Here is a 22,643-nt window from a genome sequence, read left to right on the forward strand (position 1 = left end):
GTTTAACTTTCAAAGATGGGGAAAAGGGACAATTTGCCCAAGACAAGGACAGAGTAGCAGGAAGAGAATGCTATTCATGGGTTCTCAAATGGCTGGAGCACTTTCTTTGAACAAGCTGAGCTATGAGATTGATGCCCTCTGCTGAGGAACACTTCCTTCCATCCCACACCTCCCTGGAGCAGGGTGGCCACAGGCTCCAGAGGCACCAGCCCCTTAACTCCTTGTCCTCAGAGCAGCTGTGGAGTGAGTGGGGCAGCTGTTCCCACAGGGCACGGAGAGAGGGGGGCTGACAAAGGGGGAAATACCTGTGAGGAACACAGAGCAGGTATTAATCATGCTGGGAAAGTACCAAAAAGGGGATGGGGTACCCTCTGGTGTCCCTGCACTGGCTGGCATTGAATAGCACAGACCAGTACTCACACAGTGCACAAAGCTCCACTTTAAACATACCAGTTTCCTATCTAGAATTTATTAAGCATAGGGGTAACCTTCTGTTAAAGCATACAAAAGGATTTCCCCCCTCCTTTTGAAGTCCCAGATTAGATCACAGGAAACAGACTATGAACGTGGGGTTGTTTTTACACCCTAACCCTTTCTGCCTTCTGTTTTCAGAATCTGCTTCTGCTTCAGGGTGTCCAGAGATTTCCACCCTAAGCAGTAATTTTTAAACAAATTCCTCCAACGGTAACAGAAGTCACCTGCTGACAGGGAATGGTGTAAGTGGATTTGCCCTTCTGTTCCAAAGACTAAGCAGCAGCAGCTTCACAAGACTCAGAACCCTTCCACTATAGCTGCTGTCTCAGCTCCCTCACTTGGTGCCACAGCATGGAAAGCTGCTTTGGATCTATCAGCAAAGACATCACAACTGGCACCAAAACCCCCCTCCTCCAAGACAGCCAAGGTCTCCCATGCTCACATTTATGTAACACTGCATGTAACGGCTCTAATTTGAGCCAAATCCTGTTTTCAACTTGATTTTTACATCCTTTTATTCCTACTGAACTTGGATATATTTTTGGTCACAATATAAAGTAGCAATTTTATACTGATTGCCAGTAAACCATGAATGCAGTATGTCATGACACAGAATATTGTAAACACATTCTCTGTATTGTATCTTACAAATTCACCTCCCTCACTGCTGCCTCTGTGCTGGTTGTGTTTCATAGCTCAAGCTACAGATTACTCGATATACAAACAGATTATAAACAAAAGCTTTTAACAGCTCTAACTCAGCTATTTCAGAAAAATGCTCTCAGCTCTGCCCTTGAAGCGAGCAGTTCCAGGAAATCTGGGTGCACTGCAGAACAGATAACATGCTAAGTTGTTCAAGAGTCAGCCAAGCCTTAAGGTTGTGCTAACTATGAATTTGAAAAGGCTTCTGTGTTATCTCCAGTGCACCTGAAGAAGGAAATACTTGTTAAACTTCATGGTTTACCCACTTCAATTAGGGCAGACAGCTCCTGGGTCACATTTTAGTCCTGAAAAAGTCTTTAGAAAACCTAAGATATATTGCAGTTCCTGGCATTTAAAAAGCCACCTTTGCCCCTCATCAAGCCCCAAAGCAGCTCTCAATCCTTCATCCAGCACGAGTACAGGAACACAAGTCTAACCAATGGTGACCAGGAAACATGCAGGGGAGGAACTCACTGATGCCAGCGGGGAGAGAAAAAGCTCAGGATAAAGTGCATGTGTTTTTCTGATGTCCCATGTGACAGCATTGTGCAGATGAAGCCCAAGTTACCCCTCTGCAGCCTACAAGTGGGGGACAGTTTCTTTGGTGGTACAGCCCTCAAAAAATGCATGCTAGGAAGTCCAGCTCTCACACCACAACAGTAACATGCAGAGCACTATGGAACTGTGGAAAATAAGGCTTAACAAAAAAGTGTTGACACAGGGGGTGAGAAAAGGCCTGCTTCCTTTATCCTACTTTAAGTGCTGGCATAAAGCATCTAATTTGACCTGGTATCCAAGCAAAGCTGATTGAGTTCACCCATGAGGGCTCGTTAGCTGGAGACTTGCTCTATTAAAAGCTGGTCTCAGTGGTTATTTGCTGCCAATGAGGCTTCTTAGCAAAGTGGTACTTCTTGGGGGAAGGTAAGAGCTACTGCCTTCCCTTTACTGCTTTTTGTTATTTTGGTGTATGCAATGTAATTATTAAGAGCCATTTCAGTAGCAAAAACTCAAATGTAAAAACTTGGTTTGCTTTAAGTTGTTTTCTGACCAGTTAGTTTCCTGGTTTTCCCTAGCTCTGCCTTCCCTGTCTTCCTTTAATAATTCACCTGTTTAATTATTTAAATGTGGAAAGAATGAGCTGTTATACAGTAACTCTAATTGCTGAACTAATTCCCAACTTACTGTTTAGTTTATCTGCAAATGATGCTTGGTACATGGTTTAATTTTAACACTGGAGAACGTGTAGGTTCATCACAGTCTTTATTCCACCAATAACCTATGAATGGCACTTTAGGCAAAAACTTTCTTGCCAATTAAAACTTCTGTAATAGGTAATGAGTGCAGTCTTCATACTGTTTGCTTTATAATTGTTGGCTAAATGAGTTCTCAGATATTGGAGCACCCAAATGTTTTAGTAATCAACTGGCAGCTGTTCTGCAACAGCAACTGTATTTCATCCATAAACAACCAGGTCCTTACTTGTTAGAGCAAATAAGGGAGTGAAGTCAAGCCCTGCTGTGCCTTACCATAACCACCCATCAAGAGATGATCACACTGCTTGTCCACTTCCCCTCACCCACCAATTCCCCCAGGATTTCACCACACTGGTCCTTTAAAATGAATCCATAAATAGGTCACTGGATGCAGCACACTTTTGTAGCAGGAAGAGCAAAGGATAGAAATGGTATTGAGTAAGTACCACCCTTTTTATTCTGATGATGTCCCTTGTGCTAGCTTGCCTTGTGCTGTCAGAATAGCAAGCCCTGCCTGTGCCATGGCTACTGGGGCTGTGCTGCTGGCCTGGCCAGTGAGGTGCTGGGAATGCTCTGTGGACAGACCTTACAGGCACCCAACAAACCTGGCAGCGAGCAGGAGCAGCTATGGGGACCCAGCACGCCTGGCAGCTCTGGCCAGGGCTGCTTGGGGAGCGTGGCAGGGAGACTGTCTCGGTGGCCATGGCCACTCTGTTCACTTGCATGTCCAACAAATACTGTTGCCTGTCCAGCAACTGGCTGGCAGGAAGGGCCAGTCCAGCCACACGGTGTCAAGACGTTCCTTCCAGCACAGCTTCCATCAGTTTCACACTAATTGTAAATAAAATAGCAAGGGGCACCAGATAGATCTCACAACTGATTTGATTGGTGACTAAGCAAGCGTGTCCTCTGCCCTGCTCACAGGGACTGCCGGGCTAGGGAGCCCTTCATGTGCTCCCAGTTGTTGTACAGGGCGTAGAGGCCGGTCAGCGTCAGGCCTGCGATCCCACCTCGTGCTATCCCGCGCACTCCACCTGGGAAAAACAAAACACATTGCAGCTCATTAGTGTTACTTCCAGGAAATGGTCAGTGAGCAGCAACTTCCAAGAAGCTGTTTAGATCCAGAGGCATCTTAATGGACAGTTCTTTCTTGAGTTAACTCTCCAGAAAGAGTCCCTGTGCTTTTTCTACCTTCCTCTCACACCTGCTGCCAGGCTCATGGTCACTCACTCCTGATCCTGACACTAATTCTGCTGGAATGACTTCCTCTCAAATTGTGTTAGCACTACTGCTTCAGGGAACCATTACGGAGCACTGGAAGCCAAGGTGGCTTTTCCCAAGTCCTACTTAATCCATTCTCTCTGTCCTTATTACATTTCTTTTTACAGTTGGACACACTCTCCTCCTCTTACAAGATTGCCTCCAGGTTTTCAGTTATGGTAATTAGCTCTGGGCAGGAGGCAAATAAGTGAACAAAACAGCAGCTGATAGGGACATGACATTGGGCTCCAGAGATTCATTAGGGCCATCATACAAAACCTATAAGTGCTTTTGTGTCTTTGGAATTTTAAAACTTTTTGATTAAAAAATAGGAAGTAGATGAAAAGGGTTAACTGGCAGGTATTTACTGTGTTGTATATTGAACAGCTTTCTTTATTCTTTTATTAATAATCAGAATTATCACCTTGCAATTGTAAAAATAGAGTCACACAGGAAATCTTAAGGTACTGGTGAGCACCTTAAGAAATACAGGACAAGTTTGGCTACTGCCTGCAGGTAGTGCACCTGGCTGGAGCTGGGAGTCAGGCAGCATTCTACCTCCACTCCATCCACATAAGGACTGGGATGCACAGGGGCACAAGTAGAGACTTCTGTTGCTTTTACTAAACAGCAAAACACTTCTGTGCTTTGACAGAGCTCCCAAAATGCACTGTAAATGCACAGAACACCTGCGTATTTGACCCTCAATGCTAGGAAAATTTCAGTGAGTTTGATTCTGCAATGTTTATCATTGCAGCTGAACCAAGCTAGATAATGTGTACAGTGTATAGAACAAGGCCAGTTTCTGCTAGCAAGATAAAAAGCCCTGCTTTCATTATTGGAGAAACTGGCAGTGCAGTTCAGGTTTCTCAAACTTGAAAACAAATATATCTCAGTAATCAGAGAGACTGTATTTGTTTTTTTTTCTTTCCATTATGGGTCATAAAGCTGTCTCACAGAATTGCCTTTAGGCTTTTAGTGAGGCAAGAAGCTGTTGGCATCAGCTAGACTGACACTGTTAACTGTGCTGTAAGGTTAAATGGGTTTCACTGGAGTTGTGCAGAACCCCCCTGTTCTGCCCAGGCATGCAATGAAAACAAGAAATGGGACTTGGTATTAGAAGCCATGTCTAGCCATAGTTTCTAAAAATTTAATTGACAGACCAGCTGTGACAATTTGAGAGGTTTTTAGGCTGTAAGGCTGAGTTCACTGCTGTAGCTATTGAGAATTTCACAGCTCTAAGAAAAGCCCTACTGAATATGATCTATGTGCCTAAATCAGCATTTAGGAAAGCGAATGCAGACGTCTGTGTTTGATAATTGATCCTGAATTTGTTGCACAAAAAGCTTTTAACATGAAGGGCTTGCAGCTGGGTACACAAAACTAACCATGTGCAAGCAGTGTCTGGCAAAAAGCCAGAGTTGAAATTTAAAGGACACTTTGTACAAAACAAGTATTTGAGATAATCTGTAAAATACTGACTCTTCATTCCTGCTGAGGTAAATGAATAAAACATTAGAGCCCAACTCTCTCCTGTTCCTATCAGGATTCAAGAGATCACAGCAGGGACCCCCAAAGGGGGCTCATGACCATCAGGTGTACGAGGAAATTCAGAACATCCCCACAGAATGCAATGCACTATGGAACTGTGAGGCTCTTTCCTCACCCCCCAGGTTCAATTCCTCTCATTTCCCCTTAAAATCCTATTCTTCCTATGCAAGAACATGTAGTTGAAGGACGATCAAGCCTGGGTCCAGATTCTGTGAAGTCAGGGCTGTAGAAGAAAGGTGTCATCTTTCATTAGGATTGCCAAGCTCTATTCTAGCATCCATGTATGAGGATTTTAGATGTGCTGCTCCTACCACAATAGATATTGGCGTTCTCATGTGCTGACCCAGTCAGGTAAGGATGGCAGCTCTGACCCCCCCTGGCAAAAGTCAACCACAGGGCTTAAAGCCATCTCTAGGCCTGCAGACAACTTAGGGACATTTCTGGAGATGTTTAATGAACAGGGTACTAAACTTGTGCAGTTGGTACAGGTGCATGACTGAGAGAGAAGACGTCCAAGAAAACATGCAAGAAGTGTTTCTTGACCAGTGTTTCATACAATGTTTCTGCTACATTGGGGGTGTTTTGTTGGGGTGTTTTTTGTTTTTGTGTTTTTTTTTTTTTTTTTTGTAGCACTTGCTCCTGGTTTCTGAACTACTGAAAGCAATTACAAAAAAGAAAAAAAAAGGAAAGAAAACTTTCTTTTCCCTAACTGGTCAGATTTGTGTTTGAGTAAGTGTGTCCAGGTCTGTGGAAGACTACAAACAGTAATGCACTTTAGAATGCAGCCCCGTCGCTGGGCAGAAAATCTTAGGGCCTCAGAGAAAATTGACTTGTTAACAAAAATAAAAAATAAATTCTCCACTCCCATCCCAGCTGTGTTTGCATGATAGAACATGTTCCCACCCCTCCTCTGCAATCACTCTCTGCAAGCCTTTGATACCAAGTCTGCCCTGACAAGGCCTGCTGAGACATGGCCATGAGCCCCTAATCTTGCATGTCCCAGTAAGATAAAGGTTCCAGCTGACAGACACTTCTGGAAGCAGGTATTTTGAGATCAGGCACCTTGCACAAGAGTTGAGAACTGCTGTGGGTTTCCAAAGATAGATCTGATGCTCTCTAAAGGGGAAGTTAGTTCTCTGGCTTCAGCTGCTGCACCCTTTCACCACCAAGTGTTGTCCCTCCTCTATGCCTTTCAATAGGTCCCAGCTTCCACTGTGCTGTGGCACAGCTCAGCATCCCAGTGCACTGTGCCACAGCTCACAGCATTCCCACAACTCTGAATTCCAGCATGGCAGGAGCCACTCCTAACACTGAGCTGCATTTATCCCGCAGGTAAAACTGTGAGGGCAGAATCTTCCATTTAGAACCTTAGGGTCCCTATTTTCAGATTGTTACTCCAATGTCCTGGGATAGTTCCTGGAATGTTTAAAGCAAGAACCATCCAGCAGCAAACATTACAAATACCTTCACCAAAACCTCAGACCCACATACTTATGCCAAACAAAAGAAGAATAATCTTTAAATTGCAATTAGTTTTCTGCCCTCCAATCTCTCTTGGATACTCTGAAAGAAAACAGCTTCTCTTCCTTCTGGGCCTTCAGGAACAAGAATACTTTAAAATGGTTTAAAGGACTCAAGTATACAAAGCAATCTCAGTTTTGCTCCATATTCAAGCTCAGTAATCAGACCATCTGAACCATCAAGCAGTCATTTGTTTGAACATCTGTGGGTGGCCTGATGTCATTAGAAAATATCAAGAGTTTCCTCTTGCTGCTCCATGGGGTTCATTTCATGAAATCTTTTAAGCAGTGGGGAAGTCTGTGGATACATAAATTACTGAGGAAACGGATAAACTTCTATTTGGAAGCAAGATATATTCCAGAAAAGCATCTTCCTTTTTCATATAGCTGCAGCTAAGGCAGTATTGTGCTTAGAATACAGAAACAACAAAGCTTAAAAGGGAACATTTCCTGCAGTTACTGTGGTATGAAGGCTAAATTAGAAAAAACAGTAGGAATCTACAATTTAATTTACTGGTTTGGAAATACTAGAGCTGTTGAAGTTACTTTGCAAACATGATTAAAATTTGCTGTCTTCTCGCTGAGTGAAAGCAGCAGCACCTGACAGGCTACTTCAGCTACTGTAAATGGCACCTGCAAACCCCTGCAGCTCTGAGTTCTCTGCTCCTGCCCAGCAGAGCTAGCGCTCAGTGGCCACACATACTCTCAGACATCAGTCCTCAAGTAACAAAGAAAGCCTCAACAAGCTGTTACCTGTAGTGCTGCTTGTACATTGTCCTTATCTCTTCCGTATTTCAGATTAAAAAAAATAAAATCCTTTCTCTAAACATCACTTGATTGATAATCCTATAGACTTGTTATGTGAAAAGGAGTTCTTAAATTTCCAAAATGCCAGCCATAAACTTAAGTGATGACAAGCAAGGTCTTCAGTTTTTTCTAAATACTGCAGAAAAGTAGGATATCCCAGGCCTGTACCTACAGCCCTCCCCCAAAAGCTTTTCTCTCCCCCTCTCCAGCCAAAAGGAGCAAGGAAACAGCCCTATCTGGCCTAAAGAAAAACATGGGTTGGGCTCAGAGAACAGGCTTTTTACAGCTCTAGAAGCTGTCAGGTAACATATCTGCTCTGAAGTACCCACTGGATGTCACAAAACCGATCTTTAGCTCCAGCCAGATTTTACTGCTGGCAATAAAACATTTAGCCTTTCCTAATTCATAACACATTGACTTTGCAGGGTTGTATTCTGAGCTCTTAAAATGACATTCATCTACTGCTAGCATGTAAATTTTCAGACACACACCATTTTCTGTACCAAATTTTATCATGTCTATTGTTCAAAGGCATGAGATGCTGTACCTAGGATTGGGTTCCTACTGCACAAAAGTAAACAAAGGAATTTTGTTTGTCCACAGAATTAGTTTACTTTTGTTGCTGTTATCCCTAGAGAGGAAAAAAATTATCCAAGAAAAAGAATATCTGCAGTCTGTGGAGATCTACTTCAGAGAAGAGGTAAAGGTTGGTTAACTTTTTTGCTTACTGAAGTCCATCAGGAATTCCAGTGAGAAATTAATTGCTGTCACACTGGGTCAGGCCAAAGTCCCACCTAGCTCAGTATCTTTTTCTGAGTGATCAATCCTGCGTGCTTGTAGGAGCCTCAGGCAGTTGCACCTTTGTGACAACTGGAACCACACATTTTCAGGGTGGGAGGGTAAAACAGCGACATCGTGCACAGTGACAATCATTTCTGTTTGGTATTTTTTTGTGTCACTTTCATGACTAATACAATTATAAGAAAACCAAATAAAAATGGTTAGTTTAAAAAAGAGGTTGGAAACACATGCAAGGAGGCTAAATACTTGTTTTAAGATATGTCTGTCTTTTGTAACATTTATCAGAAGAAACATGGCATAACAGATACTAATTTCTGCCTTTGCTTAAAATTGAAGAAGAATAGTATCTTATTAAATGGAAAAGTCATCCTTGTGGACTTACGATATCAGACTCCCTTTTAGCAAAACTCAAATTAACCGAGTTGCTGTAGCATTTCTATTCCATATGCCACTGGCAGAGGAATCCCAAGGGTTTTTTTCTAACTGTTACCCAAACTGAATGTTCTGCGTGGAAGTCAAGTGGTGAGCTCACAAAATTGCTCCCATGAAGTTGTAAGACTGGTATAACAAATTAATATGTACTTTTATTTCTGCATTTGGGCTAAAATCTAGTCAGTAACTGTGGCATTAAACTTAAATAGAAATAAATGTGAAAGCTGGAGATCACTTTGGTCAGATGAATCAAGAAGTTGCTTCAAAACTCGTCACATCAGTTTTCCATTCCCACTCAATAGGTGTTTTTTGACCTAAGCCATGCAGTACTGCTGAGATGGAGCCCAGCCATCACCTGCTTTTAATGGGGACTGAACTGCTTCAGTCACTTCAACGGCAAGTTTCAATGAGTGATGGCACTGCCAGTGAACACAGGGAGGGGGCTGAATTGCCACTGTCCTCCCTTGCAGAGCTTTCAATCCTCTCTTATCTTCTCCCACACAAGCTGTGTCAAGTAGCTTTACACAAAACTGCTCACAATCAATGGCTTTAGAACGTGCATGTTCTGTTTGACTGCTGCCATTTTGGTAATGATTAACACTTCTACAAGGACAAATTGTGAAAACTGGGACCAGTTTGGGGCAACAAATCTCAACCTTAAAAAAGTCTTCCCACTACATTTTTTTCCTGTCCACTCATCAGATGTTTAATCGCTGGTTTCAGAAATTCAATCTAGGTTTTGCAGTGTACACAGGAGTGTTTTGCAGTGCATCAGGGCTGCTGATGTGATTCCTCCATCAGTGCTATGGTTAAGCATGAAGTTATAAAAGACCTGCCATACATTATCCCATTTCTTCCTAAGTATGTTCCTGAGCTCTTTACAAAACAGGAATGATGGAAGTGGGAAATTTGTGTGTTTCAACAGCACTGCCTGCAACTCTGTATCCACCCCTTGTGGACTACAGAGCAGCCTTGATTTGCAATGGCATGTTTGTGTGAGCTTCCAGCTGACACTAAAATATGGAGATTTATAACTCAGTGTCCTTGACAAGCTTTTACATTTTCTTAATGCCAACATGTCATGGCATTCCATATAACACAGGTGATTATTACAGTCTTGATATGTCAGATGTGTGCTGATCTTTTGCATGGTTTAAATATTCAAGGTTTTAAGGTAAATAGATACACTGATGCAGTGTAAAGGCAGAACTTTGACCATACAGAAGAAGAAAGGGTGCTCTGGCATAAGGTGACAGGAGAGGCAGCAGTTTCTCTGCACTATGGTTCATATGCCCAACACACACTTGAAATACAATACTGTAATGAATAGAGATTTACTGATTTAATTTGCTTTTATCAGGGCTGCCACTAGCTCTGTAGATCTTGTGTTACAAAACAAATGTCCCACTGTGCTCTGGTAATAAAAACCTTAGTGCTGTCAGATGACTGTGCATGTGACTGGAGTAGTTATCCATGGTTGCACTGTGTCAAAAAAAGATTGCACATAATGCCAGCTCTATAGTTCAGAAAGGTAAGGGGGATGCTTCTGCTGGAGTATTAGATGACAGTTCTCCTTGTTAATGAACTCCTACAGAAAATATTAGGCTTCTATATGCTACCCTTTCTGGCTGTTCTTGGTAATCTGTCATATCACTCATGAAATTCCTAGGAAGAAATGGATTACAGGAGAGCTCTGTGCCCTTGCAAAATTAAGAGTCTCATATTTATGATGGCTGCTCCAGCCAATTATTTTTGGCTTCAGGTAGATTAAGCCATCAGGAAAATAGTTACTCAAACTGTTTAGCCCCATACATGAAGCAGGCCTTCAGGAACACTGACACTGTGGCTCAGTTAGATATGCAAAAGTGCATAGGTTAATTCTTGCATTATCTCCTTCATAAAATGCATGTGAGTCATCCAGACAAACATTTACTAAGTTACTTTAAACATAAAACTTTTTTCCGTGTGCCAATGTCAACCTGTGCTACCCAGCAATCCTCTAAAACAGACGACACCTCCACTTGTTAAGCTTGGAACATGTGTTGACAGCCATTTTGCTGATGAAGCTCAGACTCTCTCTCCTGCAAACAATTCAGTTTGTATCAGTAAACTCACCTTAAATCTATGCTGTTCTCAAATAACCTTGTTTATTGGTTTTGACTGCTATGCAAAGACTAGAATCCTACCACAAGACAACAGTTTCATGAACACCTTAGTAATAATTTCATAAATACATCAGTTTCTCTGTGTGTAGGGTTTTTGCAGCTCCAGGTACCACTATCATGTGCATTACTATCACAAGGATCACTTGTAGAAGGTTTCATCTTCATGCAATCAAGCTCTGTGTTCTGTGTTTTCCTTCCCTGTCCCCATTCACTTTGGAAGGTAATTCCCATTTGCCTGCACCCACTCATGGACTTGAGGAACAATTACTTTTATTCCTGCTATTGCTGAAAACATGGCTAGGAATGAGGTAGGTGTGTATTTTATACAACCTCACCATATATCTGAGGAAATAAATGACTTTTTCTTCAGTATATATGTACAACAGTCATAATTTGGCTCTCATGGTTACTGTTAGTCCTGTGCAGTTTCAAATACTCAAATTTAGTTCAGCTGGACTTTTTTTTAGTGCAAGTTTTCCTTAAGTAGCCTTAGTTGGATGAAAAACGTGAATTAGGGGACATTGGGTTAATAGCCATTTTTACACTGTCAATTTTCAGAGCAGGACAGTATTTAGTAAAAGTAATGAGAATCCTAATAACTAAGATAAGCACAAGAGAAGAAAAAGGAGAAATATTTTGCTACTGTACCAGTGCTTTTGTATAGCATTCCTGTCAAGGTTCCAGCAGCTATGGTGTTCAGGTCATCTTCTGCACCTCGTGTTTTTTCAATGATGACTCCAAATGCACTGTAAAGCAGAGCTGAGGGGGGGAAAAAAAAGATTAAAAAACCTTCCATGGTCTGAGGCCCAAGGCTTGGAATCCAGGCTTGGTGCAGATATTTAGACAATGCTTCTGAAGAACAGATTTGCTGCTTATTTGAAGGGAATCCTCCGCAAAATCCCATCATTGGTGTTTCTTTTCCACATCTCTTTCTATATAGCTATTTCTTTTTGCTTGAGCTATAATTTGGTTATAAAGTAGCATTCTTCATGGCATGTGCTATAAAGCACTGACTAAAGTTTTAGCCTATTTTGCTAGTTCGAATTTGTATGAAAATTCAGGGTTTAAATTTGAACTGCTAGTTTGATACTGTCTTCTGCAGATGACATGAAACCAAACCCATCACTTTCTAGGTAGAGAAAATTGCTGTCCTGTGTGATAGTGATGAAATTTGAGTTAAGTACAGCATTCAGATAATACTACCAAGAGCTGGAGTACAATGGACAATGTTTCTTTTAAAAATGACTATTAGAATGCTTGGGATTTGACATTTGCAGCCATTTCACCTCTGCTTGTGCATGAAATCTTTATCCCCAGAGGGCCTTTTGCTTTGGGATAACTTTAGGGACTGTCCTGGAAAGGACTAGAAAGAGTCCATGGGCTTTCTAGCATGGATGTATTTGTCATTTATGAATTCTGATGAAAGGAAAAGGTCCCCCATCTTCACCCCTCATTCATATTTCATGCTGGCAAAGAACAGTAGAGTATGTCATCATTTTGAAGTGATACAGGTAATGCCATTTAATTCTTTTCTCCAAGCATTTGAAATCTTTCCTTCTGCTAAAAGGAAGTAAATTCTTCATAAGCAACCATAATGAAGTCAATGAGTTAACAGCAGCATTGCTCTCCATTCAGCACAGGCAAGGGTATTTTTGTCTTAGCAGCAAGTAGATTAACAATGAGGGAAGGAAAACAAAACATAATTTTTTTAAAACAGTTCCACATCTGTTGCCTCTGTTCAGGAACAGAATGCCAAACATTGTCAGTAGTGACAAAAATAATCTCTGAGGTACAGAAAGGCTGCACAAGGTGAAGTAAGATGCAAAAATAATTGAGCTCCTTGAAAGGAATTTCTCTGGGAGCTAGGACAAGACAGAAGTCTACCAGAATCCCAAATATAAAGTTCTGCTTAACTCTGTGATTTTGGAGGCCGTATTTTGTAAGAAAAATAGCAATTTGTTAGTGGAATGCACAAACATTTTCTTGAGTAATCTTTCTTCAAACACAGCTGAAAAAACCTGTTAATGTGTCACTTAAACCTTGAACTGCAGTGTGCCTGCATCTCAGTTCTCAGACATGTTTTTATTAGACTTGTACCAAAAAAAGAGAAAAAAATCCAAACAAAAAATGGCCCAATAAAACTCAGCAGGCAACACACATTTCTTACAGAAAAAGTGGCTTTTTTGCTGTAGCTCAAAATCCTATCTCTAACCATGCCTAACCTCTAACCATCTATACTATGCCCCAAAAGCTAATGCCTAAATTAAATGTCAGCTAATCTGCTCCTCAAAAATAAGATTGAAATAAAATGTCATAGATGCAACTCAGCCTATGCTTTGATGCATTTCTCAAAAGTCAAACAGATGTAGACTGGGTTATAACATGATTTAAGTATTGCTAACTTCTACTACAACTTTGCAGGACAACAAGCTCCATTATTATTTTTCTTCAAAATAATTTAATCAATTTTCGATTTCTCCTTTAAAAGTTACTACCTCAGTTTTCATTTTTTAAGATTGTGGAAGACTGGGGGGAAGTAAAAAAATATTGTAGTTTCTAGGGCATTAATTATTTCACTGACTTTTATGAAATAATCTCATTTTTCTGAGGCAACTGATGTGATTTTACTTCACAGCCCCCTCCCACCTAAACTTCAGTTTATAGAAGTTTTTTTCTCTTACATCAGGCCATTGGTCATTTTCTTTTCTATTTTTTTCAAACCCACATTAGTTATAAGCAACATTTAGGTTTAGAGTCAGTGGTATCATATATGATTTTTCTAGCTAATGTAACATCATTTAAAGGATAAATCTTTGTACTGAGTATCACATTTCTTCTTCACATAAACATTTTGTTGACTCTAACAGGAAAGAAACATTGGGCAGTTGATCATATGACCACAGAGTTTCAATGTAGGTTATTGAAGTTATTTCAGAAATATCAAATTACATTTTTTGCTGTAAGTTGTAATTCAACTGGAAATTATTAACAATCAAACATTATCTGTAATTTCTAATTATTTCTCTTATGACTAGAGTTTGTTTATAATATCGTAAAAAATTGGGGTTTTAATTAAAAGCTTTTGGCTGCAAATCCTATTTTAGCCTTTCATTTCTTTTTTCATGTCTACTGAAATACCCTCAAGCCCCCAAAGAAAAAAACCTGCTCTTTTTCCTGATGGATTTAATAATGAAAATTTAGAGAATACTCTTACTGAGATAATACACAATACACTTTCCCAACAATTACATCTTTAAATTGCTTTCCCTGTGAAGGAATGACTTTACTTACCCAGTGATCCCAGAGTGTTAGCCCATAACGCTCCTTGCCTTGTCACCATATTTAGAATTCTATAAAGGAGTTAAAGAGGTATGAAAACCTTCAGCACGCTGTGTTTACATCAAGGCAGTGTTTATGACAGTAGGGCTTGTGTGTTTACATTATACATGTAGTTAATAAAACTGCAGTGATGAATTAAAAGCTTCTGAAAGCAATATTCAGTCCTGTCAAGTCTTAAGAAAATCTTTCTCTCTTTTCAAGGCAAACTTGACCCTCCCCAAGACTCAAATCTCTTCCCTTCAAATGACTTTCTAAGCTGAGTTTTCCTTCCTTTCATGGTGACTACATACAGCTCCTGGAATAAGGGATACACTTATGCACACTTAGCTGGGTCAAAGGTCTCCAAGAAAGCCTCAGTGCTCCTCTACATGGACCATGTGTCAGGGAGCGTGGGGATGCCTGAGCAAATGGTGGGGGCAATAAAGAAAGTCTGGACTGAGCAAGTCAGGAAGGAAAGAGACAGTGCCTTAGAATCCCATCTGTGCACCCAGCACCCAGCAAAAGGCCAAGAGGCGTGTCTGTGTGTATGGTCTGTGTGTAGGCTTCCAGACTAGCACTAAAGAGGAAAAGAGAACCTTTAGTGCACTCTCAGGGAAGCACAGTGCCACTTCTTGCTGCCACCAGCTGTCTCCAGAACGGTGACAACAGCAGCCAGAAGAAATGACTGATCTTTATCTCCCAGCAGTGTAACACTATCACAGGCACAGTATCGCTCTGGACAGCTGACTACCACTGGAACTGGAACAGCATTTAATGTCTGACACTTTCATTGCTTTATGTTCCTTCTGATTTAACTTTCTATTGTTTTTCCTTTTTTATAATTTTCATTAGGACACAGATCATTACTGAATATAGTTAGGCAATGAAGTAAACAATAATGGAACATTTCATTTTGAAACAAGAGGAAAAAAAAATTTAAAAGGCTAGGGTATTGATAATCTCTCCTTAATTACAATTCCTACATTTTAACTTTATATTAATTGTAAATTGATTAGAGAATCAGTAATTCTAACAACCATGGTATGGTGAGGTATTTGATAACAAGTGAATAACAGCAAAATTAAAATTCATTAAGAAAGAAATCTGTGTACATTAGGGATAAATTTGGAGGAAATCTAGCTAATCAAGTCTGTTCTCTGCACCTGATGAGGGAAAAACAGAACTTAATGCACTAATGGAAGGTGATGACCTTTAGCAGACCTTTGCCTTGCAGAGCCAGGATAAGAGCAGCGTGTGCACTGACTGCCACCTCCTGGGCTTGACTTGCCAAAATTTGTGATTATCATGGCTTTGTCCAACTCTGCTCATTCCAAACCCTAAAATACAATTATGTTCATCTAGAGCATTATGAAAGTCGTAACTATAGTGCTGAATATTTTAGTAAAGAAGGGGATGAATATAGAAACAATTTTAAAAGGAGCAGAGCCAATATAAACTGTACCAGGAAATATGAAATTCCTCTTCTAAAGTTCCTTTGATCCAAAGCATTCTGGGAGTGAAAATTTCCCATGTTTTTTCTGGTTTCCAATGACTCTTTCACTTAGGTTTTCCTATAGCTATGTCTAAGCTACCATTATTTTAAGAAGAGGCATCCTGTTGAAACAAATGTTCCTGTCTTTGCTACGTTCTTTCAAATGCTGGTTTTAAATCAGGTAAGGCAAAAACATGGCAATGTCACGGGTGCTCACAGATGCCAAAACCCAGAACAGCTCCCCCCTGCAATGCCTGCTCAGCAGCATGCACCAATGTCATCCCTAATCCTAATCCAGGCAGGGTCAGCTCTGCATTTGAAACTTTTCCTGGTTGTGAAAAGCTTGGGAAAGAAGAGAGACTCGTGCTCAGATAAATTACAGCAAAAAATAGCTCAAAGTAAACACTGCTGCTTCTGGGAATATTTCTACATAGAAAAGCATTGCTTTGACTTTGAAGTAGGTTTTTAGTGAACATCAAAGTAGTAATTATTTTTCAAATATATAAGTTAAGTCACAGGACACGCAAATTGTGACTAAGTAAAAAGCAAAAATATTGAACTGAACATCCCTGTAAAAACATGTAATAACTTGATCAAGACAAATACTGACTCCCATTTGTCCCCACTAAAGAAAAAAACAACCCCAAAACATTTATTTTTTCAGTATAATCAGATCTAACCTTGCATAAACTGGAAGAAAAAACTCTTGTCACTAAGAAGTACATTTTTTTACATGAAACACTTACTGTACGTTTCTAGGTTTTGACCATGCCATATTCTGTGTCTCCTTCAAGCCAAGTCTTAAACCATTCAGTGCACCAAATGCTGCTCCTAGATGGAATAACATCAGTTATTACTTTTTAAGAAGAAAAAAAATAAACAATACTAGAAGTAAATACTGAGAATAGAATTTAGTGTATAAACTAAAACCAAATATCTCTTTATTTAAGACTAGAACAGACAATGTCTTGCAGAGGAAGACATTTACAATCTCATCAATCACTGCAGTACATAGGTGTTACCTGGACAGCTGGACACGGGGAAAAGTGAAAACCACAACTACCTACCTGTCATACAACATCCTCCAATGGTAAAAAAGGCCAGCTCAAATCTGCCTCGAGTTTTGTTGGCTCCTGTGGGCAAGATAAACTCATCTGTATCCTGGGAGAAAACAAAAATAAATGTTTTTGTATTTTCCAAGTCTAGTTCAAAATGTAAGCCATATTCATTTTTCCTTAATCCATGCAGTAAACTAAAGATGGATGAGTATTTCTGGAAAATTCTTGCCTACAGCAGTACAAGGATGGAATGTACTATGTGTATACTGTATTAAGCATGAAAAAGGACTGTAAAAAGGTCAATTGGCTGAGTGCCTTTTTTTTTTCCCCTAGCTGTGCTAACTTTTTATAAATTACATCAGTCAGCTAAGGAATTCATACTGTGTGGGCTGTTGGTTGGTTTTGTTTTCAATGACTATTTGCTTAATTATTAATTACATATTGGAGCAGGCAATACAAGCCTTCCGAAAACATTCCTGTTGTCTGATTACATAGCACTGTTTCCTCACTGAGCAACCCAGTCTGATACAACAGAGCATTAATTAAGTTTCCAACTACTCTGATACTAAGTAAAAACTGCCTTTTTATGAAAAGAGGTATTTCCGTGCACTAAGAGGGACGTGAAAAACTCAGGGAAATCACTGAAAACTAGTGATGATTTGGCATCACTTTTGTGAGGTTAGTTGACTTTTTACTTGTCCATCTTTCTCCCACAAGGACACACTTCTGTTCTGGCAAATCAGTGGTCTAAAAAGCTAGAGAAATGGCCTAGAGAAACTGGGATATGTGTAGAGATAAGGTGTGCCAAGGCACTTCTTCAGTAGGAGACACTGAACATGCCTGTTGTTGTTAAGGTGCTAAAGCAGCAGATCTCTTTTAAGCTCCTGTAATTTCCAGTCACAGCATTATCCGCCCCTACTTAACTGATAAAAGACTCAAACAGCTGCAGGCTCAAGGAAATGCATTCTAAGGGGTTTTATTGGCCCAGACCTGACACTGAATGCGAAGAGCAATACAGAAAAAACAGGTCCTAAAATTGTGAAGTGTTACCAATAAAATTAACCTATAATATGGTTTCTATCTTCTTTGTAATTACAGTTGGAATAATTCAGTGCTTACATGAGTCAGCAGTTTCTAAGTTTTCACTACTGTCCCAAAAGTCAAGATGAAGCAATCCTTGCCTATGTAACATCTAAGTTTCTAGAGACAACCTGAAAAGCCCATCCTCTAGGCTTCTGCCAAAGGCTGACAGACAAATTTATAACACAGTACTGTTATAAACGCAATTTACAACAATGCAACACAGCATTGCAGAAAACATCTTGTTCTGTGCCTGCATTCATAGACCAACCAGAAATGTGAGGTTTAAAGTAACAAGTACCAGTGTACCATTTGTTATTATGGGATTTGTTACTATGAACCAAATGTAAGATTCTCAACAGCAAGGCTGGCGTTCCTGCTGCATTCTGAAAACAAACAGACGGTCTTTAAACACCAGGAGACTCTCACCTCTCCCTCCACATGCACCTTCACAGAAACCCCAAATTTGAAGGCTAATAATTTCTTATATTCTGAAATACTAGCCATGTCTTTTTCCTCCAGTATGTAGAATCCTAGGAACCTGTGGAGACTGTTCAGTGCAATCCCCATTGTTAAAAGAAGGGTCCGTTAGTGCTGGGCACTCAGAGCCATTCCCACGTCTTGTGATTCTCTAAGGAAGGAGACCTCACTGCTTGTATGGGCAACTTGAATTCTTTTTTATTTCAATGCACTTTGCTATTACTTCAACACACTAGTGCTAAACATGAAGGGCAGAGAAATGTTACAACGAAGACCGCAGCCTCTAGTGTTACATCAATAGGTATTTTTAGAACTGTATCATGACACAAATGCCAATCCCTTTGCATTTAAAGCAAACTTCTCTTTTGTTTCTAAAATCTCTTAGTACACACACACTTTGTTCCAAAATCCCTGCTACACAATTTTTAACACCAACATGTTCTCAGACAAACTTTCTAAACAAAACAACTTTAGAGTGTTTTTGGAGAAAGTCTAAATAATCTTAGCTTCTTTCTGACCACTCAACAACAGCAGCCACAGTACTGAACCCACTTCCACCAGAGGCATAGCTGTGGTTCTCTAGCCTCCTGGGAATGTTACATTGTAATCTGGACTACAACAGCTTCCCGGCCACTGAACTGCATGCAGAGCTTCCACTTAGAAAAGAAACAGTGACCCAGCGTACCAGGCAACAAGGCACAAAAATCAGGAGATACTATGCAACTGTTGACCTTTAAGTGCTAATTCTATAGAAGTTCATGTTCTAAGATAATATGAGCCATATATGTAGAAATATACTAAATAAATAAAATCATTGACTTTCATCCTAACTTGGATTAACTTAAACATTTTCAGCTACAGTTAATATTTATGAAAAAGGAAAACATTACTTGATTTAATTTTTTTTTATGATGGCCTCGTTTTATATTAACTAATATTAAGAAATGCACGAGTGACAGCTACATTATTTTATAGAATAAAATTACTAGTTTTACTTCATGATGGTCTCCCTTCAGTTGGCTAATGACATGAGGACAGTGATGTAAAATTTGCAGCTGCCATGATGGCAAAGCCTGGTATCAGGTCTGGAGGTTGGCTGAACACCTCAATAAACTGATAGAACTCAGTTCAGAAAACTCATCCATGAAAAGAAGGGAGAGATTTTGGCTGCTCTTACTGATTGAAAGGGCTCAGTGGAGGTGTGAGCAGTGCCAGCACTTGTGTGAGGTGGTGTTGGGCTGTCTGCCTCAGGGCAGGGAGATCTCTTTCCAACAGCAGCAGGCTCGTATTGACACAACAGCTCTACCTATCCTCTGCCTTAGCAGTGCTCATTTTCTTCTAGATGTCACAGTACTCCAAGACAGAGCTGATATTAGGGAAAACACTGAAAAAAATTGTTTCTTTCCACTGCTCTTCAGTTCAAGACTTCGGTGCACAGTGCCCAGCAGGAGGTTTGAGGTGCTCACGTATGATCATGCAAACACTGAAATCGAGTTCAACACAATAAATACAAGCCACCTTCTCACCTGTACTAGGTACTTGGGGTCCAAGTTTAAATACGGTGACAAAGGGCTCATCCCAGTTACTAAAAGGGAAAAAAATAGAACACTTCAATACCAACTTCCGTAGTAACGATTTACATCCTGTAAGGCAAAAAGGGGCAGATCTCGTGCGTAGCAGCAGCGAAAATTCTGCCGTGAGGCTGCCCAACTCCTGAAAAGCCGGCAGGGGTCGGCAGCTCCCCCTCTCCGGGAAGCGGGATGGAGCCGCTGGGATGAGGCGAACGCGATCTCCCCGCGCCCGGCGCGACACGCGGCCCCCGCCGCGGCCTGCCACCTCCGCGCCCACCCTGCCTCGGCGCGGAGCCCTTCGGGAGGGGCCGGCGGTCGGGAAGGGCTTCCCGCGGCCGGGCGGCGGCGGAGCCCCGAGGGGCCGCGTGATTCCCGAGATCGGAACCGCCACCGGTATCGGTCCCGGCCGCCCGGCCCTGCAGCGGCCGGTGCGCGGACACTGCCCCCTGCGCCGGCCCCGCCGGCCGCCCCAGTACTCACGCGGCACCCCGGCCAGGTCGGCGTGAGAGTACCCGAGCCCGCCGGCGCCGAAGAGGCCGCCGAGCCCGGTGCCCTTGGAATTCCCGCCGCCCTCCATGGCGGCCCCGCGCCCGCCGCCCTCGCCACCACCAACGGCTGCCGCAAAGCGCCGCCGTAAAGCGCCGCAAAATGCCGCCCGGCCCCGCTGCTTTGCGGGTCGCCATGGCGACGGGGTGAGGCGCGCCGGGCGCCATCTTGCTGCGAGCGCCGGGCCGCGCTCGCCGGACGCCGCTCGTTCCCGGCCCCGCCGCGCCCCCCGCGCTTTGGGAAGAGCCCGGCGTGCGGGACGGAGGATGCGGACGGGCGGAGCCGCTGTCGCAGCGTCGCGCCGTCCCCAGGGGACGGGTGCTGGCCGGCCCCGGCGGGCAGGGCGGCCCCGCCGAGGATGAGCGCGGGCTGCGAGCGGGAACCCCCGCTGAAGAGAGCCCGGCCCGGCCCCGGCAGCTCCGGCGGCGGCTCCCAGGGACAGCGGCAGGAGGGGCCCGGGGGCAGCAGCTCCGCCACCGCCGTGGGGAATAAAGGTTTGTACGGGCCCCGGGGCGGCGGGCGCGGCCAGGCGCGGAGCGGGGCTCTCTGGCGTCCGTGCCGCCCCCGCCTCCCTCGGCAGCCTGCTCGCTGTTGGGGCGCGGGACGGGCCGGCGGTGCCCGGGCAGCGCTGAACTGGCCCGAGCTGGGAGCGCTGCTCGGCTCCCCCCGCCGGGGTCGCGCCGGGGGCTGGGCGGGAGGAGGAGGGGGCGACCGAGCCGGGGGCTCCGAGTCGCCGTGTCCCGCTCTGCCGCTCAGGGCAGCTCTGCCGTGCTGCTGCCGGCCTGGGCAGTGTGGGACGGCGGGGGCCGCATGTGTCTGCACGGAGCCTGCCCGGAGCTGCCCTTCCTCGTTGGGCTGGAATTGTCTCTAACTTCGCTTCCCGGTGCCAGCGTGGCCCCTGTATCCCAGCCCGCTGGTGTGGTCAGTGTGCGCTGGTTCCCCTTAGAGACGGCTTTGGGTGCAGGATCGTTATGTTGGTTTTGTGCCTGATTCTTTGCAAGTTTCCACTAAGAGTGCAAATCGTCGAAGAGAGGTGTGAGCCGCAAAATGTAGAGTGTTCCGCAAGAAGGGGGACAAGTACTGTGGGAAATAAGGCTTTCGGCGGGGGCTGTGCCAGGCTGTCACACAGGGAGAGCCGAGACTAATGACAGGAGCTCACACAAGCACGTGGCTGCCAGCTTGGAGCGCTGCTGGCCCCTTGGGGTGGGGTGGCTGCTCCTGCCGCCTAACAAAGCTGTGTAGACCAAGTTCCCACGTGGTTTCCTTAGTTTTGTTTTCTATTTGGAGCTAACGCTGCCAAAATAAAATTTTAATGCATCTCTTTCAGGAATAGAAAGGAGTGCATGGAAGGGGAAAAAAAGCCCAAACAGATTTGCTATCGTCTGCAGCTGATGAGTTAAACCTTACTAACTCACTAACTCCTAAGAGGCAACTTTGAATAGATGATAGTTTGGTGTTAGTGGTGTACACTCCTCCAGAGTAAATTACAATCGTCTGAAAATTAGGTAGATTGTAGGAGATGATTTGTTTTATGGGAATGGTTCGGGGAATCTTGAGTGGAAATAAAGATGCCATTGAAAAAATAAAAATGACAGCAAAGTCTGGTTCTCTTGTTTACACTGAGAATAAGCGTGTGTTGTCTTTTTGTTGCCTCTTATTTTCACCACCTTATCTGTAGCAAAAAGCCATGCTGGAAGCATGAAAGTGATGTGTATTATGTTGGTTGGAGGGCTTACATGGCTGCTCAGATGTTGAAGTCCAAACTAAACCCATTTTGTTCTGTTCTGCTGCTGCTGACATTATTTCTGTTTATTGTGCTAATGAATAAATATTTCTTTCTTTGCACAAGTTTACACCTTAAGAGGTAGTCAGCTGCCTTTGAAGAGGTTTATTTGTCCCATGTTTTAACATGTCTCATCAGATTTTTGTTTGTTTTGGTTTTTGTTTTTTTTTTTTCTGGCTGCTTACCTGTAGGCAATTTGGATTAACACTTCAAATACTAGAAGAAGGTGAAATTTTCTAATCAGAATGACTACTAGACTTAAATTTAGTGAATCTTTGGAAATAAAAATATTTTGTTTCATAAAATCTGTCAGTCTGGTATTTGTGTCTGAGTGGAGGAAAGCTGATTGT

General features: G+C 42.6%; 2 protein-coding genes and 1 non-coding gene across 5 annotated transcripts in view; 1 reads left to right on the forward strand and 2 right to left on the reverse strand.

The window, feature by feature from the left end:
* Positions 1-2,863: 2,863 nt before the first annotated feature.
* LOC131580232 (mitochondrial import inner membrane translocase subunit Tim23) lies at positions 2,864-20,603 on the reverse strand. The gene is made up of 7 exons (XM_058841228.1): positions 20,445-20,603; positions 19,920-19,978; positions 16,843-16,936; positions 16,522-16,606; positions 14,257-14,315; positions 11,614-11,724; positions 2,864-3,463 (listed from the first exon to the last, which is right to left on the reverse strand). The coding sequence occupies exons 1-7, from the start codon at positions 20,539-20,541 to the stop codon at positions 3,348-3,350; spliced, it is 621 nt and encodes a 206-aa protein (XP_058697211.1). The 5' UTR covers positions 20,542-20,603; the 3' UTR covers positions 2,864-3,347.
* LOC131580680 (small nucleolar RNA SNORA74) lies at positions 14,839-15,041 on the reverse strand. The gene has a single exon (XR_009277933.1). It is a non-coding gene; the product is annotated as a small nucleolar RNA SNORA74 (small nucleolar RNA).
* Positions 20,604-20,735: 132 nt separating the features above from the next.
* The window catches only part of PARG (poly(ADP-ribose) glycohydrolase), a 61,803-nt gene continuing 59,895 nt past the window's right edge, over positions 20,736-22,643 (forward strand). For all 3 annotated transcript variants that reach the window (XM_058841216.1, XM_058841218.1, XM_058841217.1), the window contains exon 1: positions 20,736-21,004. In XM_058841216.1, the coding sequence (XP_058697199.1) occupies positions 20,869-21,004 (136 nt within the window). In that variant the 5' untranslated portion in view covers positions 20,736-20,868. The remainder of the gene's footprint in view (positions 21,005-22,643) is intronic.

Source organism: Poecile atricapillus, chromosome 6 (assembly GCF_030490865.1).
Source record: "Poecile atricapillus isolate bPoeAtr1 chromosome 6, bPoeAtr1.hap1, whole genome shotgun sequence".
NCBI classification, from domain to species: Eukaryota; Metazoa; Chordata; class Aves; order Passeriformes; family Paridae; genus Poecile; species Poecile atricapillus.

Coding starts and splice junctions, on each gene's coding strand:
- LOC131580232 (XM_058841228.1), bottom strand. CDS start 20,541: ATGGAGGGCGGCGGGAATTCCAAGGGCACCGGGCTCGGCGGCCTCTTC. Junction 14,316..16,521: donor TCAAAACCTAGAAACGTACA/GTAAGTGTTTCA, acceptor ACTCCTTTATAG/AATTCTAAATATGGTGACAA. Junction 11,725..14,256: donor TAACACTCTGGGATCACTGG/GTAAGTAAAGTC, acceptor TCCCCCCCTCAG/CTCTGCTTTACAGTGCATTT.